Raw genomic sequence first — 26,982 nt, 5'->3', positions numbered from 1 at the left:
TGCGCATGCACGTAATATATTATTTCAGCATTTTATTAGTCAATCACGTGAATAATATTGATCATCAATAGAAATACATTTTGAGTAGCAATGTCGAGCTCAGCAGTCCAGTCTACTTGGTCTCGTGCGCAAAGGACATGCCGAAGTTGCGGTGGGGGATGGGTAAAATGTGTACAAGCAGCGCTGTGGTTGGGCAGGAAAAATATTCAAAGAAACAACACGAATTCCCATTGGTCAATGTTCGCTCGCGAGGAGTCCCGGAGCTTTTACGAGCCTGAAGGGCTTTATTGTTTCTCTCCGTCTTCAACCGAAATTGTTTCCGAGCTCCTCAGTTCCTCAACCAAATAACAAAACGCTGAAATGGTAACGTTATGTGGCTAGTATTTGTAGTGATCCTTTTAATAACGACTGCTTGGTATATCATTTGTTGTAATTGCATTACCAGCTACCGCTGCTTCAAATTACCTAAAAAGAAATGCCAAGCTAGCGTTAGCCAGCTTGGCATAAGCTAACAAGTTTGCATTACCAACCGATACCTACTTAAGATATTTTTAGGTGACTTTTTCTTTAACATACTTGTGAAACTTTTTAGGTTTTATTTGTTTAGTAATTGCTGGTATTAATTCTTTTTAGAAATATTTTACTTTAGCTATTTCTGCGTTCGTTTTATTTGGTTGAACGGCTATGAGGCTACCAACGTTAGCTAATTTAGCTAGTTGGATACCATAACGTTAGCAAGCTGACCATTTGTCCCGCGGCTGCTGTTCTCTACCAAATCAAATGTTAATATTGTCAAAGTTGTCTCGCTACTTATTCTTCCTTTTTAGCATTAGTCAATTTCAGGAAGTGGCAAATTCATTGGGTTTATCGATCAAAAATGGACTACTTTATTACAATAGTGTGAATGTTGGAAATGTGTCTTAGCCACGCAACCCCTAGTTACCCGGTTTTCTCCTCGTCGTGGACTTGAGCAACTGTTTTCAGTGCCTTTTTCATGGTACCGCTTTGATTCCAGCTGCTGGTTAGTAACTGGCGGGAAACCGTATGCCCTGGAATGCTAGCTAACAATCCTCATAAAGGGCTCTTTTAATATGGACCTGTTAATCAATATGGAGTGTTGTCTTTATTTTCAGTGACATCCATTGGTGAGTTATGACCCAAAATTGTCAAACCCAAACACGTTTCTGTACAATAATAAAATCAAACTTTTTTTTTTTGCGGAGCACATTTCTTATCGGGGATGCATTTCAAAATTAATTCACAATTAAAATAAAAGGCGAGAGAAACATTACGTTTCCCATTTGATATTCATTTAGTAAAACGGTAAAATAAGTACCTGAGACTGGCAAATTGTGTATGAGAGCACTTGCGTTTTACTGTTACTGCTAGCAAGTGTTGGTTTGTGACCAGCGAGGTATTTCGTGAGTTTTAGCAGGTGTTATTTAAAGACATTTTGGGAAAGAGTGCTGGCATGCAAATTACATGGTTTCTGTCTTACTCGAGTCCCATTTTTTTCTTTCTCTTTTTGTAATATTCTGTGTTTTGCCCCCTATATCCCAGGCTGGCGGTAAGGCAGGAAAAGACAGTGGTAAGGCCAAGGCGAAAGCTGTGTCACGCTCCCAGAGAGCTGGACTGCAGGTAAGATTGAATACCTCTACAGAGATCCTGATGCAGTGCACCTAGCATGCCATTCATTATTTTCAAAGAAAGAGCAGCAAAGCTTTCTGTGTGTTTCCAGCATTTACAGTGAAGTTTACAGTGAAGTTTCAATATACATGTGTACTCCAATTGCTAGAAGCCATTCATCCCCTCCCCATTGTCGCCTAACCGCACATCTGTTTTGTTCCTGCCAGTTTCCAGTGGGGCGTATCCACAGGCACTTAAAGACCCGCACTACCAGCCACGGACGTGTCGGAGCCACAGCGGCTGTATATAGTGCTGCCATCCTTGAGTATCTCACCGCTGAGGTGAGACAGAGACCATTATATCCTCTTGGGTGTCCCTCTTGGGATGTCATTAGTCTATTTGTGATGGGTTGGAAAGAGCTGTGTAAGAGTTTAAAAAAAATATATATATATTTTTAAATGGATCTCAGAAACATTTTACATTTTGAGGGTTTGGAACTGAGGTTCTGTCTGCAAAAAGACAATAAAAACAGTTGGCTCTAAAGTTCCGAACTGGCATTGGCTTGAATGGTATCAGGGATGAAACACACAAAAAAAATATTGTATACTTTTGAATTTAGCAACATGACTTGGCACACATGCATACATACAGTGCCTTTGGAAAGTATTCAGACCCATTGACTTTTCCCCCATAGTTTGTTAAATTTTTAGCCTTGTATTAAAATTGTCCCCTGCCTCAGACTTAAACCTTTAAAAAAAAGTTTTTGCAAGTGTATATAGAAAAAATATAAAAAACGGACATTTACGTAAGTATTCAGACCCTTTCTTTGCTCAGTACTTTGAAGCAGCAATTACAGCATCGAGTCTAATTAGGTATGATGCTACAAGCTTGGCACACCAGTATTTGGGGAATTTCTCATTTTACTCTGCAGATCTCCAGCTCTGTCAGGTTGGATGGGGAGCATCGCTGCACAGCTATTTTCAGGTCTCTAGAGATGTTTGATCAGGTTCCAGATTGGGCTCTGGCTGGGCCACTCAAGGACATTCAGCGACCTGCGTTGACTTGGCTGTATGCTTAGGGTTGATCTCCTGTTGGAAGGTGAACCTTAACCCTAGTCGTAGGTCCTGAGCACTCTGGAGCAGGTTCTCATCAAGAATCTCTCTACTTTGCTCCGTTCATCTTTCCCTCAACCCTGACTAGTCTCCCAGTCCCTGCTGCTGTGTAACATCCCAACTGCATGATGCTGTCACTGCATCTCGGTGCTAGACGCGTCACCAAAGAATCTGGTTCAATTCCAGGCTGTTTCACAACGGGCTGTGATCGGGAGTCCCATAGCGCGGCGCACAGTTTGCCCAGCGTCGGGCCGGGGTAGGCCGACATTGTAAATAAGATTTAGTTCTTAACCGACTTGACTAGTTAAATAAAAATACTGGGTGATTTCAGTCTGGCCACTCTACCATAAAGGCCTGATTGGTGGAGTGCTGCAGAGGAGGTTGTCCTGGAAGTTTCTCCCATCTGCAGAGGAACTCTAGAGCTCACAGTGACCATTGGGTTCTTGGTCACCTCCCTGGCCCTTCTCCCCCGATTGTTCAGTTTGGCCATATGGCCAGCTCTAGAGACCCTCAGTAGTTCCAAACTTTTCCATTAAAAAAATTGGATGCCACTGTGGGTACCTTCAATGCTTCACATTTTTGGTACCCTTCCCCAGGTCTGTGCTTAGACACAATCTTGTCTTGTAGCTCTACGGACAATTCCTTTGACCTCGTGGCTTGGTTTTTGCTCTGACGTGCACTGTCATCTGTGGGCCCTTTTTATATAGATAGGTGTGCACCTTTTCCAAAACTTTTCTAATTAATTTACTAGGTGGACTCTAATCAAGTTGTAAAAACATCTCAAGGATGGTCAATGGAAGCAGGATGCACCTGAGCTCAATTTTGTGTTTATAGCAAAGGGTCTGAATACTTGTGTAAATAAGGTATTTCTGTTTATTTTTAATACATTTGCTGAAATTCCCAAACCTGTTTGCTTTGTCATTATGGGGTGTTTGTAGATTGCTGAGTATTTGTTTTTAATCCATTTTAGAATAAGGCTGTAACAATGTGTTAAGTCAAGGGGTCTGAATAGTTTCTGACGGCGTGTGTGTATATATACACCTATTCATTCAAGGTTTTTAAAACTTTTTTTCGCTATTTCCTACATTGTAGAATAATAATGAAGACAAACATGGAAACATTTAGTAAATGACCCCCCCCCACACACACACACTCTTGGCATTCGCTCAGCCAGCTTTGTGAAGAATGCTTTTCTGACAGTTTTGGAGTTCCCACATGCTGAGCATTTGTTTGCTGCTTTTCCTTCCCTCTGTGGTCCAACTCATCCCAAACATCTGAATTGGGTTGAGGTCGGGTGATTGGGGGGGCCAGGTCATCAGATACAGCACTACATCACTCTCCTTGGTCAAATAGCCCTTACACCACCACCTCCATGCTTCACGGTGGAAACCACATAATTTGTGAGTCCATTAACCTACTCTGCTTCTCACAAAGATACACCCCATAATGACATTTGGACTCATTAGACCAAAGGACAGATTACCACTGGTCTAATGTCCATTGCTTGTGTTTCTTGGCTTAAGCAAGTCTCTTCTTCTCATCGGTGTCCTTTAGTAGTGGTTTCTTTGTAGCATTTTGACCATGAAGGCCTGATCCACACTGTCTTTGAACAGTTAACGTTGAGATGTCTATGACTTGAACTCTGAAGCATTTATTTGTGTTGCTATTTTTGAGGCTGGTAATTCTAATGAACTTATCCTCTACAGCAGAGGTAACTCTGGGTCTTCTATTCCTGTTGCGGTCCGCACGAGAGCCAATTTCATCATAGTGCTTGATGGTTTTTGTGGTTGCACTTGAGTAAAATTTAAAAGTTCTTAAATTTCCACATTGACCTTCATGTCTTTTAATGATGGGCTGTCATTTCACTTTAGTTATTAGATTTGTTTCTGGCCATTATAGGGCTATTTGGTTGGAGAAGAAAAAAACATCTCTTCTGTATACCCCCGTACCTTGTCACAACACAACTGATTGGCTCAAATGCATTCATTTGTGAAATTTCTTTCCCTCACAACTTTAAACAAGGCACACCTGTTCATTGAAATGCATTCCAGGTGACTACCCCATGAAGCTGGTCGAGAAAATGCTAAGTGTGTGCAAAGCTGTCACCGGGGCAAAGGGTGGCTACTTTGAAGAGTATAACATGTATTTAGTTACACTTTTCTTCTTCGGTTACTACGGGATTCCTTATGTTATTTCACAGGTCTGATGTAAAACATAGTAAATAAAATAAAGAATCCCTTGAATGAGTAGGTATCTGAACTTTTGACTGCTACAGTGTGGACACTCCTCCAAATTTGTGGATTTCTCTATTTCAGCCACACTTGTGGCTGACGGTGTATAAAATCAAGCACACCGCCATGCAATCTCCATAGACAAACATTGGCAGTGGAATGGCCTTTACTGAAGAGCTCAGTGACTTTCAATGTGGCACGGTCATAGGATGGTCTGGTGCTTTTTCTTCTGGTTTGGGCTTGGCCTCTTATTTCCAGTAAAGGGAAATCTGAACACTACAGCATACAATTAAATTCTAGAAAATTCTGTGCTTCCAACTTTGGCAACAGTTTGGGGAAGGCCTTTTCCTGTTCCAGCATTACAATGCCCCCGTGTACAAAGCGAAGTCTGTGCTGAAATTGTTTGTTGAAATCTGTGTGGAAGAACTTGACTGGCCTGCACAGAGCCCTGACCTTAACCCCATCTAAGACATTTCGGAGGAATTGGAACACCGACTGCCAGCCAGGTCTAATCGCCTAACATCGGTGCCTGATTTTGGATTGAGGTGTTCGATGAGCAGTTGTCATGCAGTGTATTTTGGAGTACTATGTAGGTAGAGAACATTGAACAAAACAACTGTCAATAATACAATTTTGACAAATGCAGATTATAGCCCCGAGCTCTCAATTTTCAGTTGATCAGATACATGTTTTTTGTTTCGATGGGAGTTCTATAAAGTATCGTATCCTGATTGGCTGACTTGTTTCCAGGTACTAGAGTTGGCGGGTAATGCCTCTAAAGATCTGAAGGTGAAGCGTATCACTCCCCGCCACTTGCAGCTCGCTATCCGTGGAGACGAGGAGTTGGACTCCCTCATCAAGGCCACCATAGCTGGAGGCGGTGGGTTCAGAAACTACACTGCTATTAAATAACTTGCATGCACGGGCCCTGACACAACTCACTCATATTTGCCTGTATTTTAATTTGTACTTGAATCAACACTACTGATGTACATTTATGAACAACATCTCCATTATCTTTAACATACTCTCACTTGTATTCTCATCTAACCACTGTGTGCTTCTGTTTCCAGGTGTGATCCCCCACATCCACAAGTCCCTGATCGGGAAGAAGGGCCAGCAGAAGACTGCATAGAGTAGACAGACGCCATCTTGTTGATCGGAACTGTGGAGGCGTGTGTTCGGACTGGACTCTGTTCGACGACGTGTGTTTGGACTAACCTGACCAACAGGACTTCACATTGATCATTTTTATATTACTATTGGCTAACGATGAGTGATTGGTAGTTTTTTCTTCTTCTCGTTAGTGTAATATTTCCCATAATTAGAGAAGGATAAAATATGTATGTTATTTTTGGACAGGGGAAATCATACTTTTCCCCCGATTTTCACAGTTGACTTGTTTGATTGGCAGGGCTTCAAATGTTTTGTACTGAAAAATGGAACTGTTAAAACCCATTTTTTTTATAAAAACAAAGCTGTCGTTTGTGGTTATTAACAAATTTTCATCGTTACTTTCCGTCTGTCTATACCATATTGGTTTGTAAAAGAAAATATTTGTCATGCACAGTGCCTTCGAAGTATTCAACCCCTTGACTTACTCCACAATTTTTATTTTTTTTTTTTTTAATCAGCCTGATTTCAGAATGGTTCGAATATTTCTCAACCATCTCTGTGCAAATACCTCGGTGACATAATGAAAGCATGTTATTTTAGGTTTTAGTAACATTGAAAATGAAAGATCTCATTTACTGAGATCAATACTTTGTAGAAGCCAAGCGCCTTTGGTAGTTAATACAACTTTCAGTCAGGTATGTGTCAAATTTGCAAATCTGGATTTTTTCATTTTTTTCAAAGCTCTTAAATTATACTGACCAGAAATATAAACATCATGTAACGTGTTGGTCCCATGTTTCATGAGCTATAATAAAAAATCATAGAAATGTCAAATTTTTCACACAGCTTATTCTCACATTTTTGCGTTCAAATTTGTTTACATCTCAGGTGAGCGTTTCCCCTTCGCCAAAATATTCCTGTCATGTGACAGGTGTGGCATATCTAGAAGCTGGTTAAACAGCATGATCATTACACAGGTGCATCTTGTGCTGGGGACAAAAGGCCACTTTAAAGTGCCATTTTGTCACAATGCCACAGATCTCAAGTTTTGAGGGAGAGCGCAATTGACGTTCTGACTGCAGTAATGTCCACCAGAGCTGTCGGCAGAGAATTGAATTGTATTTTTTCTACTATAAGCTGCCTCTGATGTCGTTTTAGAGAATTTTTCGCTACGTCCAACCGTCCGCAGACCACGTGACCACACCAGCCCAGGTTATCCACACGCGGGATCGTTTTGAGTATTTCGGTGAAGTCCTTCATTCTGATTGGCTGAGCCTGGCTGCCAAGTGGGTAGACTTATGCCATCCCAGGTCCCTGCACCCCTGCCCAGTCCGGAAATCCATAGATTAAGGCCTAATGCATTTTTATTTTCAATTGATCGATTTCCTTATTTGAATTGTAATTCAGTAAAATCTTTGAAATTTGTTGCGTTTATATTTTTGTTCAGTATAGATTGCTGTTCACCGCTGTACCCAAAACGTCCAATCTTTCCTCATATTTGAAATGGGATTCAAGTCCAGCCTTTGGTTGGGCCACTCAAGGACTTTCACATACTTGTTCTGAAGCCATTCCAACGTTGCTTTGGCTGTATGCTTGGGGCCATCGTCCTATTAGAACATCCATCTTCGCCCCAGTCTAAGGTCGTCTGCACTGGAGCAGGTTCTCATCAAGGATTTGGCTCCATTCATTGTTCCCTCCAGTCTCTCTGCCTCTGAAAGCATCCCCGTGGCTTTGTGGTCCTTCTGTAGCTCAGTTGGTAGAGCATGGCGCTTGTAACGCCAGGGTAGTGGGTTCGATCCCCGGGACCACCCATACGTAGAATGTATGCACACATGACTGTAAGTTGCTTTGGATAAAAGCGTCTGCTAAATGGCATATATTATTATATTATAATGCTTCCGCTTCCGTGCTTCACGGTAGGTATGGTGTTAGATGGGTGATGAGCGGTGCTTTGTTTTCTCCAGACATAGCACTTTGCATTCAGGCCAAAGAGTTAACAAAATTTTGCCTCATCAGATAATCAAATCTTTTGCTTTATGATCTGTCTTGCATGTGGCTTTTCTGCAAACTATATGCGTGCAGTCATCATCCTTTTTTCTCAGGAGTGGCTTCTGTCTGGCCACACTCCCATAAAGCCCAGATTGGTGAAGTGCTGTAGAGACTGATGTTTTGCTGGTAGGTTTTTCCACCTCAGCCAAGGAACTCTAGTTCTGTCAGAGTGGTTATTGGGTTCTTGGTCACCTCCCTTCTTGCCCGGTGGCTCAGTTTGGTCGGACAGCCAGCTGTCTTTAGGCAGTTCCATATCGTTTACATTTGAGACCACTGTGTTTTTGGAAACATCATAGTATAGTTTCTGCTCTGACGTGCACTTCTTTTTTCATTCGTATCATGGCATTCGCACATTTTGTGCATGTCGCCACCTGTGTCTGGTCAAACGTTACGTTTATTTTATATATATTTAAAAAAGGAACAGTGAAAATTTATAAACTGCACCACCAACTAACCTTACACCTATATACCACTATTAGATACCACCAACTAACCCTCCACCTGAATATACCACTATTTCATACAAATGTAAATCACCATTCTACTTCTTTGACCCTAACTGATCCTACACCAGACCAACGGTGACCTGGGAGGACGTGACTCTTTAAACACACCTTGTAACTCTTCTGCAGTAAAACGTCTTACGCCCATGAACTGCAGCTGCCACCACAGCGTCTATTTTATGTGATTTGCGATCCCTTTCTGTGATACAGTTGATCGCCATGGCAATGAATGCTAAGAAGCCCATCTTAATGAAGCACAAATGTACATCACTCTGTATTGGCCTAGGTCTACTACTCATCATCGTCTACTCTCTTCACCGCCTGGTATGGCAACTGCTCAGCATCTGACCGTAAGGCGCTACAGAGGGTAGTGGGTACATCCCTGTACATCACCAGGGCCAAGCTTCCTGCCATTCAGGACCTCTATACCAGGCGGTGTCAGAGGAAGTCCCAAAAAATTGTCAGAGTCCAGTCACCCAAGTAATAGATTGTTCTCTTTGCTACCACACGGCAAGTGATACCGGAGCGCCAAGTCTAGGTCCAAAAGGCTCCTTAACAGCTTCTACCCCCAAGCCATAAGACTGCTGAACAATTAATCAAATGGCCACCCAAACTATTTGCGTAGACCCCCCCCCCCCCACACTCTGTTTTTACGCTGCTGCTACTCGCTTTTTATTATCTATGCATAGTCACTTTACAAATTACCTCGCCTTACCTGTACCCCCGCACATTGACTTGGTACTGGTATTCCCTGCAATTAGTCTTGTTATTGTTGTGTAATTTTCTTGTGAGACAAAAACAAAAATGTTTTCAGTTTATTTAGTAAATATTCTATTTCTTCAACTGCATTGCTGGTTAAAACCTCTACGGGATCAGAGTCCCTATACCGGGACAGTTGTTGCTGACGTGCGCTGTGAATAGAATGAATTTGTAAATAATGTTCAACTTTCCAGGACATAGACATGTCTTATAAACTCAGCAAAAAAAGAAACAACCTCTCACTGTCAACTGCGTTTATTTTCAGCAAACTTAACATGTGTAAATATTTGTATGAACATAACAAGATTCAACAACTGAGACATAAGCTGAACAAGTTCCACAGACGTGACTAACAGAAATGGAATAATGTGTCCCTGAACAAAGGGGGAGTCAAAATCAAAAGTAACATTCAGTATCTGGTGTGGCCACCAGCTGCATTAAGTACTGCAGTGCATCTCCTCCCCATGGACTGCACCAGATTTGCCAGTTCTTGCTGTGAGATGTTACCCCACTCTTCCACCAAGGCACCTGCAGGTCCCCGGACATTTCTGGGGGGAATGGCCCTAGCCCTCACCCTCCAATCCAACAGGTCCCAGACGTGCTCAATGGGATTGAGATCCGGCTCTTTGCTGGCGATGGCAGAACACGGACATTCCTGTCTTGCAGGAAATCACGCACAGAACGAGCAGTATGTCTGGTGGCATTGTCATGCTGGAGGGTCATGTCAGGATGATCCTGCAGGAAGGATACCACATGAGGGAGGAGGATGTCTTCCCTGTAACGCAAAGTGTTGAGATTGCCTGCAATGACAACAAGCTCAGTCCGATGATGCTGTGACACAACGACCCAGATCATGACGGACCCTCCACCTCCAAATCGATCCCGCTCCAGAGAACAGGCCTCGGTGTAACGCTCATGCCTTCGGCGATCACCCCGGGTGAGACAAAACCGCGACTCGTCAGTGAAAAACACTTTTTGCCAGTCCTGTTGGGTTCAGTGACGGTGGGTTTGTGCGACGTTGTTGCCGGTGATGTCTGGCGAGGACCTGCCTTACAACAGGCCTACAAACCCTCAGTTCAGCCTCTCTCAGCCTATTGCGGACAGTCTGAGCACTGACGGAGGGATTGTGCGTTCCTGGTGTAACTCGGGCAGTTGTTGTTGCCATCCTGTACTTGTCCCGCCGGTGTGATGTTCGGATGTACCGATCCTGTGCAGGTGTTGTTACACGTGCTCTGCCACTGCGAGGATGATCAGCTGTCCGTCCTGTCTCCCTGTAGCACTGTCTTAGGGCTCTCACAGTACGGACATTGCAATTTATTACCCTGGCCACATCTGCAGTCCTCATGCGTCCTTGCAGCATGCCTAAGGCACATTCATGCAGATAAGCAGGGACCCTGGGCATCTTTCTTTTGGTGTTTTTCAGAGTCAGTAGAAAGGCCTCTTTAGTGTCCTAAGCTTTCATAACTGCCTACCGTCTGTAAGCTGTTAGTGTCTTAACGACTGTTCCACAGGTGCATGTTCATTAATTGTTTATGGTTCATTGAACAAGCATGGGAAACAGTGTTTAACCCCTTTACAATGAAGATCTGTGAAGTTATTTGGATTTTTACGAATTATCTTTTTTTTTGTTGCTGAGTTTATTTACGTGCAGAAAGCTTCAATTCTTGTTAATCTAACTGCACTGTCCAATTTACAGTAGCTATTACAATGAAAATAGTGTGTTTGAGGAGAGTGCACAACAACAAAAACCAATCTCACGGCACTTTGTTTCATACATTCACCTCCCAAGGTAAATCATGTACCTACATGCAAGTAATCTTGCTCTGATTGTTCATCCTGAGGGTCCAGAGATAAAATGTAGCATAGTTTGGTTTAATAAAATACATTTTTATATTCAAATGTAGGAACTGGGTTCTAAATGTTGAACTCCTGCTGTTTCTGCCCCCCTCCCCGCCATCTAGATTCGTGCGTTAGAGCCTTTTCTATAGGGAAGCTAATTTTCCATCATGTATGACCTTCCTGGGAGTGTGTAAACTCCTAAAGAGCCAGCTAAGATGGACATAGTCAATATAACTATTTGTTCAGCACTTTTGAAATGTACAGCGACATAATTTAGAATATGTAGACCTTAGAGTGAAATGCTTACTTACAAGCCCTTAACAACAATGCAGTTTTAAGAAAACCCACAAAAAAGTAAGAGATAATAATAACAACTAATAACAAGATACTGACATCCGCTATTTCTGATTTAAAAAGGCTGCATGGCAAATCCAGAGCTCCAATCACAACACATTTTCTGTAAAGATGCTAATTTAGGCCAAATTGCTAGAAACAATTTTTTTTATTTCACATAAAAACGTTTCCCACTCTCAATACCCCTGTTTGTTATTGACGATGGATGCCTGATTGGGTTGTCAGCAGAAGAACCTGGCAGTCCAGACCCAACGTGGTGGTAGTGTTGGTCTGTGATCCACTCCAAACTGCCAATGCATAAATCATGAATCAAAGTTGTGTTGATATTGCAGGAAAATATTGTCATTTCACATAACCATACCACAAGGTAGCTAGCTACCTGCTTCATTCATGATGAGAAAACAATCTAGAACAAGCTAGCTAGCCAAGTTTGTTAGCTATCTAGTTTATACTAATGCACGGCTCCATGTCACAAGGATCTGTACACAATTCGCAACTTCGCACAGCCATTGAAGAGAAGTGGGACAACATCCCACAGGCCACAATGTGAAGGAGATGCGTCGTGCTGCATGAGGCAAATGGTGATCACAACATATACTGACTGGTTTTCTGATCCACGCCCCCCTACCTTAAAAAACACAGATGCATGTCTTTATTCTCAGTCATGTGAAATCCATAAATTACGACCCTATTTATTTATTTCAATTGACTGATTTTTTCAATACGAACTGTTCTGTTACTCAGTAAAATCTTTGAAATTGTTGCACGTTGCAGTTATATTTTTGTTCAGTGTATATACGCAAGGATACCTTTCTTCTGGTGACATGATCATCGATGTTTGCTTGGCTGCAGTTTGACAAATGATCTCATTATTTTGTCCGTAATAATCTCATCATGTAGACTATAGGCCTACCTGAACTCTAGCTACGAGCTGTTAGCTAGAGGGACACGTGCCAATACAACGGTGGGCACACTCTCTATTTAACTATTTACCACAGTGGGCACACTCTCTATTTAACTATTTACCACAGTGGGCACACTCTCTATTTAACTATTTACCACAGTGGGCACACTCTCTATTTAACTATTTACCACAGTGGGCACACTCTCTATTTAACTATTTACCACAGTGGGCACACTCTCTATTTAACTATTTACCACAGTGGGCACACTCTCTATTTAACTATTTACCACAGTGGGCACACTCTCTATTTAACTATTTACCACAGTGGGCACACTATCTATTTAACTATTTACCACAGTGGGCACACACTCTATTTAACTATTTACCACAGTGGGCACACACTCTATTTAACTATTTACCACAGTGGGCACACTCTCTATTTAACTATTTACCACAGTGGGCACACTCTCTATTTAACTATTTACCACAGTGGGCACACACTCTATTTAACTATTTACCACAGTGGGCACACTCTCTATTTAACTATTTACCACAGTGGGCACACTCTCTATTTAACTATTTACCACAGTGGGCACACTCTCTATTTAACTATTTACCACAGTGGGCACACTCTCTATTTAACTATTTACCACAGTGGGCACACTCTCTATTTAACTATTTACCACAGTGGGCACACTCTCTATTTAACTATTTACCACAGTGGGCACACTCTCTATTTAACTATTTACCACAGTGGGCACACTCTCTATTTAACTATTTACCACAGTGGGCACACTCTCTATTTAACTATTTACCACAGTGGGCACACTCTCTATTTAACTATTTACCACAGTGGGCACACTCTCTATTTAACTATTTACCAACAGTGGGCACACTCTCTATTTAACTATTTACCACAGTGGGCACACTCTCTATTTAACTATTTACCACAGTGGGCACACTCTCTATTTAACTATTTACCACAGTGGGCACACTCTCTATTTAACTATTTACCACAGTGGGCACACTCTCTATTTAACTATTTACCACAGTGGGCACACTCTCTATTTAACTATTTACCAACAGTGGGCACACTCTCTATTTAACTATTTATCACAGTGGGCACACTCTCTATTTAACTATTTACCACAGTGGGCACACTCTCTATTTAACTATTTACCACAGTGGGCACACTCTCTATTTAACTATTTACCACAGTGGGCACACTCTCTATTTAACTATTTACCACAGTGGGCACACTCTCTATTTAACTATTTACCACAGTGGGCACACTCTCTATTTAACTATTTACCACAGTGGGCACACTCTCTATTTAACTATTTACCACAGTGGGCACACTCTCTATTTAACTATTTACCACAGTGGGCACACTCTCTATTTAACTATTTACCACAGTGGGCACACTCTCTATTTAACTATTTACCACAGTGGGCACACTCTCTATTTAACTATTTACCACAGTGGGCACACTCTATTTAACTATTTACCACAGTGGGCACACTCTCTATTTAACTATTTACCACAGTGGGCACACTCTCTATTTAACTATTTACCACAGTGGGCAAACTCTCTATTTAACTATTTACCACAGTGGGCACACTCTCTATTTAACTATTTACCACAGTGGGCACACTCTCTATTTAACTATTTACCACAGTGGGCACACTCTCTAACTATTTACCACAGTGGGCACACTCTCTATTTAACTATTTACCACAGTGGGCACACTCTCTATTTAACTATTTACCACAGTGGGCACACTCTCTATTTAACTATTTACCACAGTGGGCACACTCTCTATTTAACTAAACATTTTGTTTGTGAGAAAACCATCAGTAGAGATGAAAATGTGATGGAAACCCATTTAACTTGTATTTTTTTATTGGGTATGTGGGAATTTAACCGCAAAAGGTATTTGATGTGCTCTACCTCATCACACACACCATTTTATCTGCAACAAGTCAATTTGATTGGAAACAAATCTCTAGTGGGGAATATGCGCATATTGTATTTATGCATAATTTTGAATATGCGCATATTGTATTTATGCAGATTTTTGAATTATGCGCATGAAAATCTGCCGCCAATTGGATTGAAACCTAGCTGATTGAAAACAACTGTAATGTGCACTTCATATAACACATATCTTGCTCTAATGCTTTGATAATATGCCAGTATTAGCCCCCCGACGTTAACCTCATGTGAGGGGTCCTGCAGGGGAGCAAATGTCCCGCCATCTGTGATCTCCCTGAAGTGTCAGCACTCTACTCTGTCTCTGCACTGCAGCCTGGCACAGTAATGGTAAACTACCGCTTGTAGACTACAAGGGTATAGGCTACACAGTCACTGCTGACCTGCAAAAATAATACTTCATTTCATAAAGAATTCAAATTATGTTCAAGTTAGGGTTTAGGCAGCACTCAATTTGTAAATCTGGATGTACCGGAAGAAAAAGTGAGCTTGAGGGAGGTGGGGGGGGGGGGGGGGGCTCTGAGGTAAGCCTACCGAATGCCTGAGAGAAAAACAATCTCCTTTAAAATAAAGCATTAAGGGTTTGGTTAAGATAAGGGTCAGTTTTAGATTTGGTTTAGTCGTCAGGTGTGTTCTTATAGTTGAATACAACTACACACACAGAGATGGGCCACTACAGCTATTATACCACATAACACAGAGACGGAGCGGCACATTGGTGTTTGTCTCACATCTCTATTCTATTTCCTTGGTGTTGTCAGGGCCATGTTGATGTCTGTCAGGGCCATGTTGATGTCTGTCAGGGCCATGTTGATGTCTGTCAGGGCCATGTTGATGTCTGTCAGGGCCATGTTGATGTTTGTCAGGGCCATGTTGATGTTTGTCAGGGCCATGTTGATGTCTGTCAGGGCCATGTTGATGTCTGTCAGGGCCATGTTGATGTTTGTCAGGGCCATGTTGATGTTTGTCAGGACCATGTGGATGTTTGTCAGGACCATGTTGATGTCTGTCAGGGCCATGTTGATGTCTGTCAGGGCCATGTGGATGTTTGTCAGGGCCATGTTGATGTTTGTCAGGGCCATGTTGATGTTTGTCAGGGCCATGTGGATGTTTGTCAGGGCCATGTTCATGTTTGTCAGGGCCATGTGGATGTTTGTCAGGACCATGTGGATGTTTGTCAGGGCCATGTGGATGTTTGTCAGGGCCATGTTCATGTTTGTCAGGGCCATGTTCATGTTTGTCAGGGCCATGTGGATGTTTGTCAGGGTATTTATTTGGACAGTGGAGCTGGAAATGAAACTGGTACACCTAATAGACCAAAAGGAACCTCGGGGGTTTTCTGTGAGGATCCTTTAGGGAGATGACAATTAAAGACAGTATTGTAATGTGACAGCAGGAGGCGCTATTTACATACCTAATGCTGGGGGGTGTGTCAGTGCTCTGAGGGACTTAAGAAATGTGATATGGATGTCATCTCTCTCTCTCTCTCTCTCTCTCTCTCTCTCTCTCTCTCTCTCTCTCTCTCTCTCTCTCTCTCTCTCTCTCTCTCTCTCTCTCTCTCTCTCTCTCTCTCTCTCTCTTTATCTACAGGTTTATCTACAGGTTTATCTACAGGTTTATCTATAGGTTTATCTACAGGTTTATCTACAGGTTTATCTACAGGTTTATCTACAGGTTTATCTACAGGTTTATCTATAGGTTTATCTACAGGTTTATCTATAGGTTTATCTATACGTTTATCTACAGGTTTATCTACAGGTTTATCTACAGGTTTATCTACAGGTTTATCTATAGGTTTATCTACAGGTTTATCTACAGGTTTATCTACAGGTTTATCTACAGGTTTATCTATAGGTTTATCTACAGGTTTATCTACAGGTTTATCTATAGGTTTATCTACAGGTTTATCTATAGGTTTATCTATAGGTTTATCTACAGGTTTATCTACAGGTTTATCTACAGGTTTATCTACAGGTTTATCTACAGGTTTATCTATAGGTTTATCTACAGGTTTATATATAGGTTTATCTATAGGTTTATCTACAGGTTTATCTACAGGTTTATCTACAGGTTTATCTATAGGTTTATCTACAGGTTTATCTATAGGTTTATCTATAGGTTTATCTACAGGTTTATCTACAGGTTTATCTACAGGTTTATCTACAGGTTTTTCTATAGGTTTATCTACATGTTTATCTACAGGTTTATCTATAGGTTTATCTATAGGTTTATCTACAGGTTTATCTACAGGTTTATCTACAGGTTTATATATAGGTTTATCTATAGGTTTATCTATAGGTTTATCTACAGGTTTATCTACAGGTTTATCTATAGGTTTATCTACAGGTTTATCTACAGGTTTATCTACAGGTTTATCTACAGGTTTATCCAGTGTTAACCCAGAGACAGCTATCAAAGCACTAGCACTCCTTTGATGTGCACTAGGACAGTACAGATGACTTGAACATTGACTACACTGTCATTAGCAATAATAATCATAGAGAATGTGCTTTGACTACGATCACAGGTATAGGGTGCGTTGTATCATATGAGCCATTATGATAATGTATACTGAGCAAAATTTTTAACGCAACATACAACAATTTCAAAGATTTTGCTGAGTTACAGTTCATATTAGGAAATCAGGCAATTGAAATCAATTCATTAGGCCCTAATCTATGGATTTCACATTCCTGGATATGGGCGTAGTCATGGGTGGGCCCGAGGGGCATATCCATATCCACCATCCACTTGGGAGCCAGGCCCAGCCAATTAGAATACGTTTTTCCCTTCAAAACTACTCCGTAGTTTCTTCAGCTGTCCGGGTCGCTGGTCTCAGATGTTCCGGCAGATGAGGAACCCGGATGTGGAGGTCCTGGGTTGGCATGGTTACGCCTGGTCTGTGGTTGTGAGGCTGGTTGGACGTACTGCCAAATTCTCTAAAACAACGTTGGAGGCGGCTTATAGTAGAGAAAAATAACATTCAGTTCTCTGGTAACAGCTCTGGCCTTATATTGTCCCCAGCACAAGGTGCACCTGTGTAATGATCGTGCTGTTTAATCAGTTTCTTGATATGCCACACATGTTAGGTGGATGGATTATTTTAACGTGTGAGGCTTGAGTGTTTGAAGTATGACCACTTCATAAAGAGTCTTACTTTACCTTTGTTCTGCACTGCTCGTGTAGCAGCTAAAGAACTTCCCTGATGGAGCACACACGTACACACGCACACACGAACACACAAACACACACACACACGACCACACGCACACACGAACACACGCACACACGCACACACGAACACACGCACACACGAACACACGCACACACGCACACACGAACACGCGCACACACGCACACACGCACACACGAACACATGCACACACGCACACACAAACACACAAACACACGCACACACAAACACACGAACACACGCACACACGCACGCACAAACACACGCACACACACACAAACACACGCACACACGAACACACGCACGCACGAACACACGCACACACGCACACACGCACACACGCACAAACACACGCACACACGAACACACGAACACACGCACACACGCACACACAAACACACGCACACACGCACACACGAACACACACACACGCACACACAAACACACGCACACATGAACACACGCACACACGCACACATGAACACACGCACACATGAACACACGCACACACGCACACACGAACACACCCACACACGAACACACCCACACACGAACACACGCACACATGAACACACGCACACACACCTAGCGTGGAGATAATTGTTTATTGAGGGAGCCTAATCTATTAAATATTGTTCAATACATACAATACATTACAGCTCAAACTTCTGGAAATCTAAATTTAAAATTTAAAATCGAAATTCAACAACCCCCACCCCAAAGAAAAATACATTTCTATTGAACATGTGAAAGTCAAATATGTGAGTAAACCTAGTAACACAATAACACTAGAAGCAAACATAATTATCTAGATGAGGATATTCTTTTGCATACTTTGTACAATGGTAAACAGTGCAGTGAAAATGGTAAGCAGTCTGAAACGTCAGACAGTTTGAAACAGCTTCATATTGCTACAGTAGTTCCACATATACTGTATAGACTGACCTTTTATGCATTTAAGCATCAGTTCATAGTGCAAAGAATCGCATCAGTTCATAGTAGCCCCAATCTCATTTCAAAACATTCTTCTGTACACTCTAACAGAGTCCATTCTGGAACTCATCTGTTTCTTTTAAAAACTTCTTCAGGATTTGTGGGTCCCCTGCGGGATAGGTTGAGCTAACATAGGCTAATGCGATTAGCATGAGGTTGTAAGAAACAAGAACATTTCCCAGGACATAGACATATCTGCTATTGGCAGAAAGCATAAATTATTGTTAATCTAACTGCACTGTCCAATTTACATTAGCTATTACAGTGAAAGAATACCATGGTATCGTTTGAGGAGAGTGCACAATTTTGAACATGAAAAGTTATTAATAAACAAATTAGGCACATTTGGGCAGTCTTGATACAACATTTTGAACAGAAATGCAATGGTTCATTGGATCAGTCAGAAACGTTGCACATACACTGCTGCCATCTAGTGGCCAGAATCTAAATTGCACCTGGGCTGGAATAGTACATTTTGGATTTTCTCTTGCATTTCAAAGATGACGGTACATTTCTTTGTATTATCTTTTACCAGATCTAATGTGTTATATTCTCCTACATTCCTTTTACATTTACACAAACTTCAAAGTGTTTCCATTCAAATGGTACTAAGAATATGCATATCCTTGCTTCACAGTCCTGATCTACAGGCAGTTAGATTTGGGTATGTCATTTTCAATGATAATTGGGGAAAAAAAGGGGACGATCCTTTTAAGGTTTTAACAGTGTCTGTTGTAGAACTCATCTGTTTCTTCTAAATGTCTGTTGTAGAACTCATCTGTTTCTTCTAAATGTCTGTTGTAGAACTCATCTGTTTCTTCTAAATGTCTGTTGTAGAACTCATCTGTTTCTTCTAAATGTCTGTTGTAGAACTCATCTGTTTCTTCTAAATGGCTGTTGTAGAACTCATCTGTTTCTTCTAAATGTCTGTTGTAGAACTCATCTGTTTCTTCTAAATGTCTGTTGTAGAACTCATCTGTTTCTTCTAAATGTCTGTTGTAGAACTCATCTGTTTTTTCTAAATGTCTGTTGTAGAACTCATCTGTTTCTTCTAAATGTCTGTTGTAGAACTCATCTGTTTTTTCTAAATGTCTGTTGTAGAACTCATCTGTTTCTTCTAAATGTCTGTTGTAGAACTCATCTGTTTCTTCTAAATGTCTGTTGTAGAACTCATCTGTTTCTTCTAAATGTCTGTTGTAGAACTCATCTGTTTCTTCTAAATGTCTGTTGTAGAACTCATCTGTTTCTTCTAAATGTCTGTTGTAGAACTCATCTGTTTCTTCTAAATGTCTGTTGTAGAACTAATCTGTTTCTTCTAAATGTCTGTTGTAGAACTCATCTGTTTCTTCTAAATGTCTGTTCTAGAACTCATTTTAATGAACGTCAAAAGTACGAAGCAGGAGCTACAGATATTGTATTTCAAGAGTTATATATGTGTCCTGATTGTTCATGATACAATTGTATGGCACAGGTTATTGTAGTTCCTTTCTGACACTTGATTTGATGGCAGTTTGTGCATCAGACAGTGTTCATTCCTGGAAGCAAAGGCTCATGTGACAGGCACCAGAAAGAGTGATGATCAGGACGTATTAGGACCACCAGGTATACAGTATCACAGAACGGGCACTTCAGTTCATGTTCTCCAGCAGGTAGTAGCATAAACATTGAATCACTAGAATGGTCTCGTATTCAAGTCATGGTTCTAATCTGTGATGGGTGGAGCAGCCATATTGAATATGCACATCATGTGTGTGTCCCTCATTGAGGGCTTGTCATCTTATACAGTCTTTGCTTGGGATGCTGCTTACTCCCAGGGTTTCAGCCTGGCTTGCAGAAGCTCATTGACAGTACATTTAAAACACAGAGATCTCTAAAGTCCTATGTGTGCAGCAGTAGTCCTCACATCTCTCATCTACCTGAAACTGATTAATCCACCCACTCACCCATCAATAAACACAAATTAAAACATCCAACCAATCATTTTTAGTCATATAGCAAATACTCTTATCCACAGCGTATTACAGTTGTGAGTGCATGCATTTTCTTTCCATACCAGACCCCAGTGGGAATTGAATCCACAATCTTGGCATTGTAAGCATCATGCTCTACCAACTGAGCCACACACAGGGCCATCAATCAACCAAGCAAGCCAACAGAATTATCACACTGATAACAAATATTGTTATTATGGGCCAATATCTCCAATGTACCCTCTCTATCTGCTCTCTCTGTGCTCTGTCCCAATCAGTTCAACACCAGCTGAAGGAGCGCCCCACCATCTCAAAGAACAGCCTGTTGGGTTCTCTGAAGTATCCACACAGCTTCCTGAAGGCATGTGAGCTGAGAGGAGCGTGGGGCCTCCCCTTGGACTCATCCAGACACTTGTCATGTCCCCCGGCAGAGAGGAGGCAGTAGAACCCTTTAGTGGTGTTGAAGTAGAAGTTGGAGGGAGCAATGCGTGGGGGAAGGTCCAGGAACCTATAGATTATAAAACGTTAATCACCTCAATTAGTTCATTCATTTGGCTGCATATACTCTCTCTCTCTCTCTCTCTCTCTCTCTCTCTCTCTCTCTCTCTCTCTCTCTCTCTCTCTCTCTCTCTCTCTCACACACACACACACACACACACACACTAGGTTTTGTGTTACCTCTCAGCCCTGCGGAGCTCCGGGAAGGGGTTTCTGATGAGGGCCTCTCCATCCACCACATGGACCTGCTCCCTGGGGAAAACATCCAGCCAGCGGGCCAGGTGCTGGTGGTACAGGCTCCTCTGCAGAGCCTTGTAGGCCGGGTCGATGTGGCCCTGCCGGAGCAGCAACTCCTCTACAATAAAACACAATAGAATACAGTAGAAAATAATATTATAATACTGTATTAATAATAGAATAGGATACTTTATTGTTAATTTGTTTGATGTGGCCCACAAATATAGCTAGTTCAGTCCCCACATTGTCATCGCCCGGCCCAGAACTTGAACCTTTCAGTAACTTGGCTACCTACCTAGAGGCTGGTAGGGCTTGTGGCGGGTCACACGGTTATGAAGGACCTGGGTATAGTCGGAGACGAGGCGCTCGGCGGGGTCGCGGACTATCAGCAGTAGTCGGACAGCAGGATTCATCTCCCAGACCCGCACTGGGACGTGGGGAGAGGCAAAGTATCCAGGGGTCTTCTCCACCGTCAGCTGTCCAGGCAGGGTGAATGGCATCTGGGCACGGTACCACGCCAGCCCCCGCCGGAAGTGCTCTTCCACGTTGAAGTAGTGCACCTTAAGAAAACAGATTTAGAGTCGTTTAACGGCATATACAATTGTTATTGTATTTCTTTAGTCGTTTATTGTGTATTTTAATTCTACACACAAATGTAAAGTATCTGTTCTAGGATTTATCTTGTTCTTTCATTCTGTTATTCTGCATAACTCTTTTAATTTGATTAGAGCTTTGATGGTAGTCTAAATTGTGAAAGTGCTTTACAAACAAAGTTATGATGATGCTTCTGTTTGTCATTACCTCAGCTTTGGCAACCTCTACGTCCGGATGGAGGTTGAGCATCTCTAGAAGGGCCCTGGTGCCACCTTTACGCACGCCGATGATGACGGCTCCAGGCAGGCGCTGCTGGGTGGCATTACGAGAGCGAGAGGAGGAAGAGCCGGCTGCTCGGAGCCCCCGTAGACAGACACATAGCTGGGTCTGCAGTAAGAGGAGAACCAGCAGAGCTAGGGGAACAGTCCACAGCATGGTGGACGTGATGGTGGGTGGGACGAGGAGGGAAAGGGGTACACACACACACACACACACACACACACACACACACACACACACACACACACACACACACACACACACACACACACACACACACACACACACACACACACACACACACACACACACACACACACACACACACACACACACACACACAGGGGGCTGGGAGGAGGACGGAGGCTCCTTGATAACACAGGTTCAGGATCTAGAAGTCTTCAGTGTAGAGCCTGCAAATAAATAAATGATGTGTTATTTTTAAAAGATTGGCATATACTAGTGACGCCTGAATGTGGTGAGTTTTAAAACTGCATGAAGGCTGGAGCTGCTGTGTCAAACTGGGTTTCTCCTCTGAGGATCCATAATGTTTATTCTGTCATTCAATTAATGAAATAATTGCCACAATGTCAAGGTAAAAGTTCACGTTTCACCCACATGGCAGTCATAGACACTGAAATACACTGACATGGGCTAACATGAGAAAATAAACAATGTCACACAATTTAGAAGAGAAGACACAGGGTTCTTTTTAATAGGAGGTATGGGGGTGTCCTGTATCTCTCAGTCCTGGTCTGGAACAGAGAGGAGGTGTGTACTGGCTGTCACTTGTCCTCGACAGGCAGATAACCAGTCACGTAACGGGTGACTTGTAGAGAGCGAATGCTAAAGTCAAGGCACCATGTTGACATGGTGTCTAGGGTGTTGTTTAAAGTCTGTGTTCACCAGGCCTGAACATGGTCACTGCACAGCAGTGTTATAACATTATCCTTCCTCCGACGTTGTTGTTGTGTTTGTTTCTGTTGCTGTTGTTCTGTCCGGGCCGGCTTGATGTCTTATTAATTACCTTCTTGTGTGTGTGTGTGTGTGTGTGTGTTTGTGGTCAGTGTGTCTGTGTGTTTGTGTTCAGCGTGTGTTTTCACCGTGTGTGTGTGTTTGTGTTCAGTGTGTGTGTTCATTGTGTGTGTGTGTTTGTGTTCAGTGTGTGTGTGTTTATGTTCACCGTGTGTGTGTTTGTGTTTGTGTTCAGTGTGTGTTTGTGTTCAGTGTGTGTGTGTGTGTGTGTTTGTGTTCAGTGTGTGTGTGTTCCTGGAGAGGAACCTTCTCAGTGTTCTGTTCCTCTGTTCCTCAATAATTACACCTTAGGGGAACATTGTTGCTCACCCTGGCCTCTCTCACAGACCTCCTGAGAGGTTCTCTCCCCTCCCGGAACTCTTGAGAGGTCATCTCCCCGCCCGCACCTCCTGAGAGGTTCTCTCCCCGTCCGCACCTCCTGAGAGGTTCTCTCCCCTCCCGCACCTCCTGAGAGGTCCTCTCCCCGCCCGCACCGCCTGAGAGGTCCTCCCCCCGGCCGCACCTCCTGAGAGGTCCTCCCCCCGGCCGCACCTCCTGAGAGGTCCTCCCCCGGCCGCACCTCCTGAGAGGTCCTCCCCCGGCCGCACCTCCTGAGAGGTCCTCCCCCGGCCGCACCTCCTGAGAGGTCCTCCCCCGGCCGCACCTCCTGAGAGGTCCTCCCCCGGCCGCACCTCCTGAGAGGTCCTCCCCCGGCCGCACCTCCTGAGAGGTCCTCCCCCCGGCCGCACCTCCTGAGAGGTCCTCCCCCCGGCCGCACCTCCTGAGAGGTCCTCTCCCCGGCCGCACCTCCTGAGAGGTCCTCCCCCGGCCGCACCTCCTGAGAGGTCCTCCCCCGGCCGCACCTCCTGAGAGGTCCTCCCCCGGCCGCACCTCCTGAGAGGTCCTCCCCCGGCCGCACCTCCTGAGAGGTCCTCCCCCGGCCGCACCTCCTGAGAGGTCCTCCCCCCGGCCGCACCTCCTGAGAGGTCCTCCCCCCGGCCGCACCTCCTGAGAGGTCCTCCCCCCGGCCGGTGCCTCTTTGCGTCTCACTTCATCATCACCATTAAGTTCATCATCAAGTCACCTATCAAGGCTGAAGGGTTGTGCTGATGTTTCTACTAGTTACTCTGAAAGTGGTGGCAATTACTTTGTTCCATAAGGATATAAAACACACTGTTGTTAGTATCGTGTAGTAATGTTTCTCTCTGTCTGTCTGACTGTGTGTGTTTAGCCTCCCTGGAGTCTCCCTGATACACTGCAGTATTCCCTCCTGTCTAGAGGCAGAGCATTCTGCTTCACTTCCACCCTGCTACTGACCCCCCTCTCTCTCTCTCTCTCTCTCTCTCTGACCCTGACCCTGCTACTGACCCCCCCCTCTCTCTCTCTCTCTCTGACCCTGACCCTGCTACTGACCCCCTCCCCTCTCTCTCTCTCTCTCTCTCTCTGACCCTGACCCTGCTACTGACCCCCCGCTACTCTCTCTCTCTGACCCTAACCCTGCTACTGACTCTCTCTCTCTCTCTCTCTCTCTCTCTCTCTCTCTCTCTCTCTCTCTCTCTCTCTCTCTCTCTCTCTCTCTCTCTCTCTCTCTCTCTCTCTCTCTCTCTCTCTCTCTCTCTCTCTCTCTCTCTCTCTCTCTCTCTCTCTCTCTCTCTCTCTCTCTCTGACCCTGCTACTGACCCCCCCCCTCTCTCTCTCTCTGACCCTGACCCTGCTACTGACCCCCTCTCTCCCTCTCTGACCCTGACCCTGCTACTGACCCCTCTCTCTCTCTCTCTGACCCTAACCCTGCTACTGACCCCCTCTCTCTCTCTCTCTGACCCTAACCCTGCTACTGACCCTCCCCTCTCTCTCTCTGACCCTGACCCTGATAATGCCCCTCTCTCTCTCTCTCTCTCTCTCTGACCCTGACCCTGCTACTGACCCTAACCCCCCTCTCTCTCTCTCTCTCTCTGACCCTGACCCTGCTACTGACCCCCCCCTCTCTCTCTCTCTCTCTCTCTCCCTCTCTGACCCTGACCCTGCTACTGACCCCTCTCTCTCTCTCTCTGACCCTAACCCTGCTACTGACCCCCCTCTCTCTCTCTCTGACCCTAACCCTGCTACTGACCCTCCCCTCTCTCTCTCTGACCCTGACCCTGATAATGCCCCTTCTCTCTCTCTCTCTCTCTCTCTGACCCTAACCCTGCTACTGACCCCCTCCTCTCTCTCTCTGACCCTAACCCTGCTACTGACCCCCCCTCTCTCTGACCCTAACCCTGCTACTGACCCCCCCCCTCTCTCTCTCTGACCCTAACCCTGATAATGCCCCTCTCTCTCTCTCTCTCTCTCTCTGACCCTAACCCTGCTACTGACCCCCCCTCTCTCTCTCTGACCCTAACCCTGATAATGCCCCTTCTCTCTCTCTCTCTCTCTCTCTCTGACCCTAACCCTGCTACTGACCCCCTCTCTCTCTCTCTCTGACCCTAACCCTGCTAATACCCCCTCTCTCTCTCTCTCTCTCTCTGACCCTAACCCTGATAATGCCCCCTTCTCTCTCTCTCTCTCTCTGACCCTAACACCTAACCCTAATCTCTCTGACCCTAACCCTGCTAATGCCCCCTTCTCTCTCTCTCTCTCTCTCTCTCTCTCTCTCTCTCTCTAACCCTAACCCTGATAATGCCCCCTTCTCTCTCTCTCTCTCTCTCTGACCCTAACCCTGATAATGCCCCTTCTCTCTCTCTCTCTCTCTGACCCTAACCCTGCTAATGCCCTCACTCATTTTTAATTTCTGTATTTTCCCCAGCCATTTCCAGAAGTCCATCCTCCCCAATTATGGTGCCACCAACTTCACGTAAACATTCTAATCTCACAGCTCTTTCTTTTCTATTGTTTTGGTCATCATAGAAGAAGGGAACCCCTGTTTAGGAGCAGTCAGGTATACATGACTTATTACCTCAAGCATTAGCACAATACTGACGGAGACAGCTAATGAAACAATTCAGAAGTATGGTGGTATTAGTAAGCACATCCAATTATACAAGGTGTGAAGTCTCTCTCTCTCTCTCTCTCTCTCTCTCTCTCTCTCTCTCTCTCTCTCTCTCTCTCTCTCTCTCTCTCCCTCCCTCCCTCCCTCCCTCCCTCCCTCCCTCCCACCACAGGAAATGCAGATGAGCTTTGTAGTTTACATAGATTCACTGAAAGTACTGGTTATATTAACAGTATTGGTTATATTAAGAGTACTGGTTATATTAAGAGTATTGGTTATATTAAGAGTACTGGTTATATTAAGAGTATTGGTTATATTAAGAGTACTGGTTATATTAACAGTATTGGTTATATTAAGAGTACTGGTTATATTAACAGTATTGGTTATATTAAGAGTACTGGTTATATTAAGAGTATTGGTTATATTAAGAGTACTGGTTATATTAACAGTATTGGTTATATTAAGAGTACTGGTTATATTAACAGTACTGGTTATATTAACAGTATTGGTTATATTAACAGTACTGGTTATATTAAGAGTACTGGTTATATTAACAGTATTGGTTATATTAAGAGTACTGGTTATATTAACAGTATTGGTTATATTAAGAGTACTGGTTATATTAACAGTACTGGTTATATTAACAGTATTGGTTATATTAACAGTACTGGTTATATTAAGAGTACTGGTTATATTAACAGTACTGGTTATATTAACAGTATTGGTTATATTAACAGTACTGGTTATATTA

At 43.5% G+C, this 26,982-nt stretch overlaps 2 protein-coding genes across 2 annotated transcripts in view; one reads left to right on the top strand and one right to left on the bottom strand.

Moving 5' to 3' along the window:
* The first annotated feature begins 130 nt into the window (after positions 1-130).
* Positions 131-6,919, top strand: LOC124036606 (histone H2A.V). The gene is made up of 5 exons (XM_046351400.1): positions 131-363; positions 1,561-1,638; positions 1,854-1,967; positions 5,720-5,849; positions 6,043-6,919. The coding sequence occupies exons 1-5, from the start codon at positions 361-363 to the stop codon at positions 6,102-6,104; spliced, it is 387 nt and encodes a 128-aa protein (XP_046207356.1). The 5' UTR covers positions 131-360; the 3' UTR covers positions 6,105-6,919.
* A 12,302-nt stretch (positions 6,920-19,221) lies between these two features.
* hs3st1l2 (heparan sulfate (glucosamine) 3-O-sulfotransferase 1-like 2) overlaps positions 19,222-26,982 on the bottom strand; it is a 44,375-nt gene continuing 36,614 nt past the window's right edge. Inside the window, exons 2-5 of the mRNA XM_046351398.1 lie at positions 22,178-22,662; positions 21,672-21,936; positions 21,320-21,494; positions 19,222-21,149 (exon numbers count right to left, since the gene is read on the bottom strand). Of these exons, the coding sequence (XP_046207354.1) occupies positions 20,921-21,149; positions 21,320-21,494; positions 21,672-21,936; positions 22,178-22,405 (897 nt within the window). The 5' untranslated portion in view covers positions 22,406-22,662 and the 3' untranslated portion in view covers positions 19,222-20,920. The remainder of the gene's footprint in view (positions 21,150-21,319; positions 21,495-21,671; positions 21,937-22,177; positions 22,663-26,982) is intronic.

The sequence above is a fragment of the Oncorhynchus gorbuscha genome, linkage group LG05, assembly GCF_021184085.1.
Source record: "Oncorhynchus gorbuscha isolate QuinsamMale2020 ecotype Even-year linkage group LG05, OgorEven_v1.0, whole genome shotgun sequence".
In the NCBI taxonomy this organism is placed as follows: Eukaryota; Metazoa; Chordata; class Actinopteri; order Salmoniformes; family Salmonidae; genus Oncorhynchus; species Oncorhynchus gorbuscha.
This window is presented reverse-complemented; position numbering and strand designations above follow the sequence as displayed.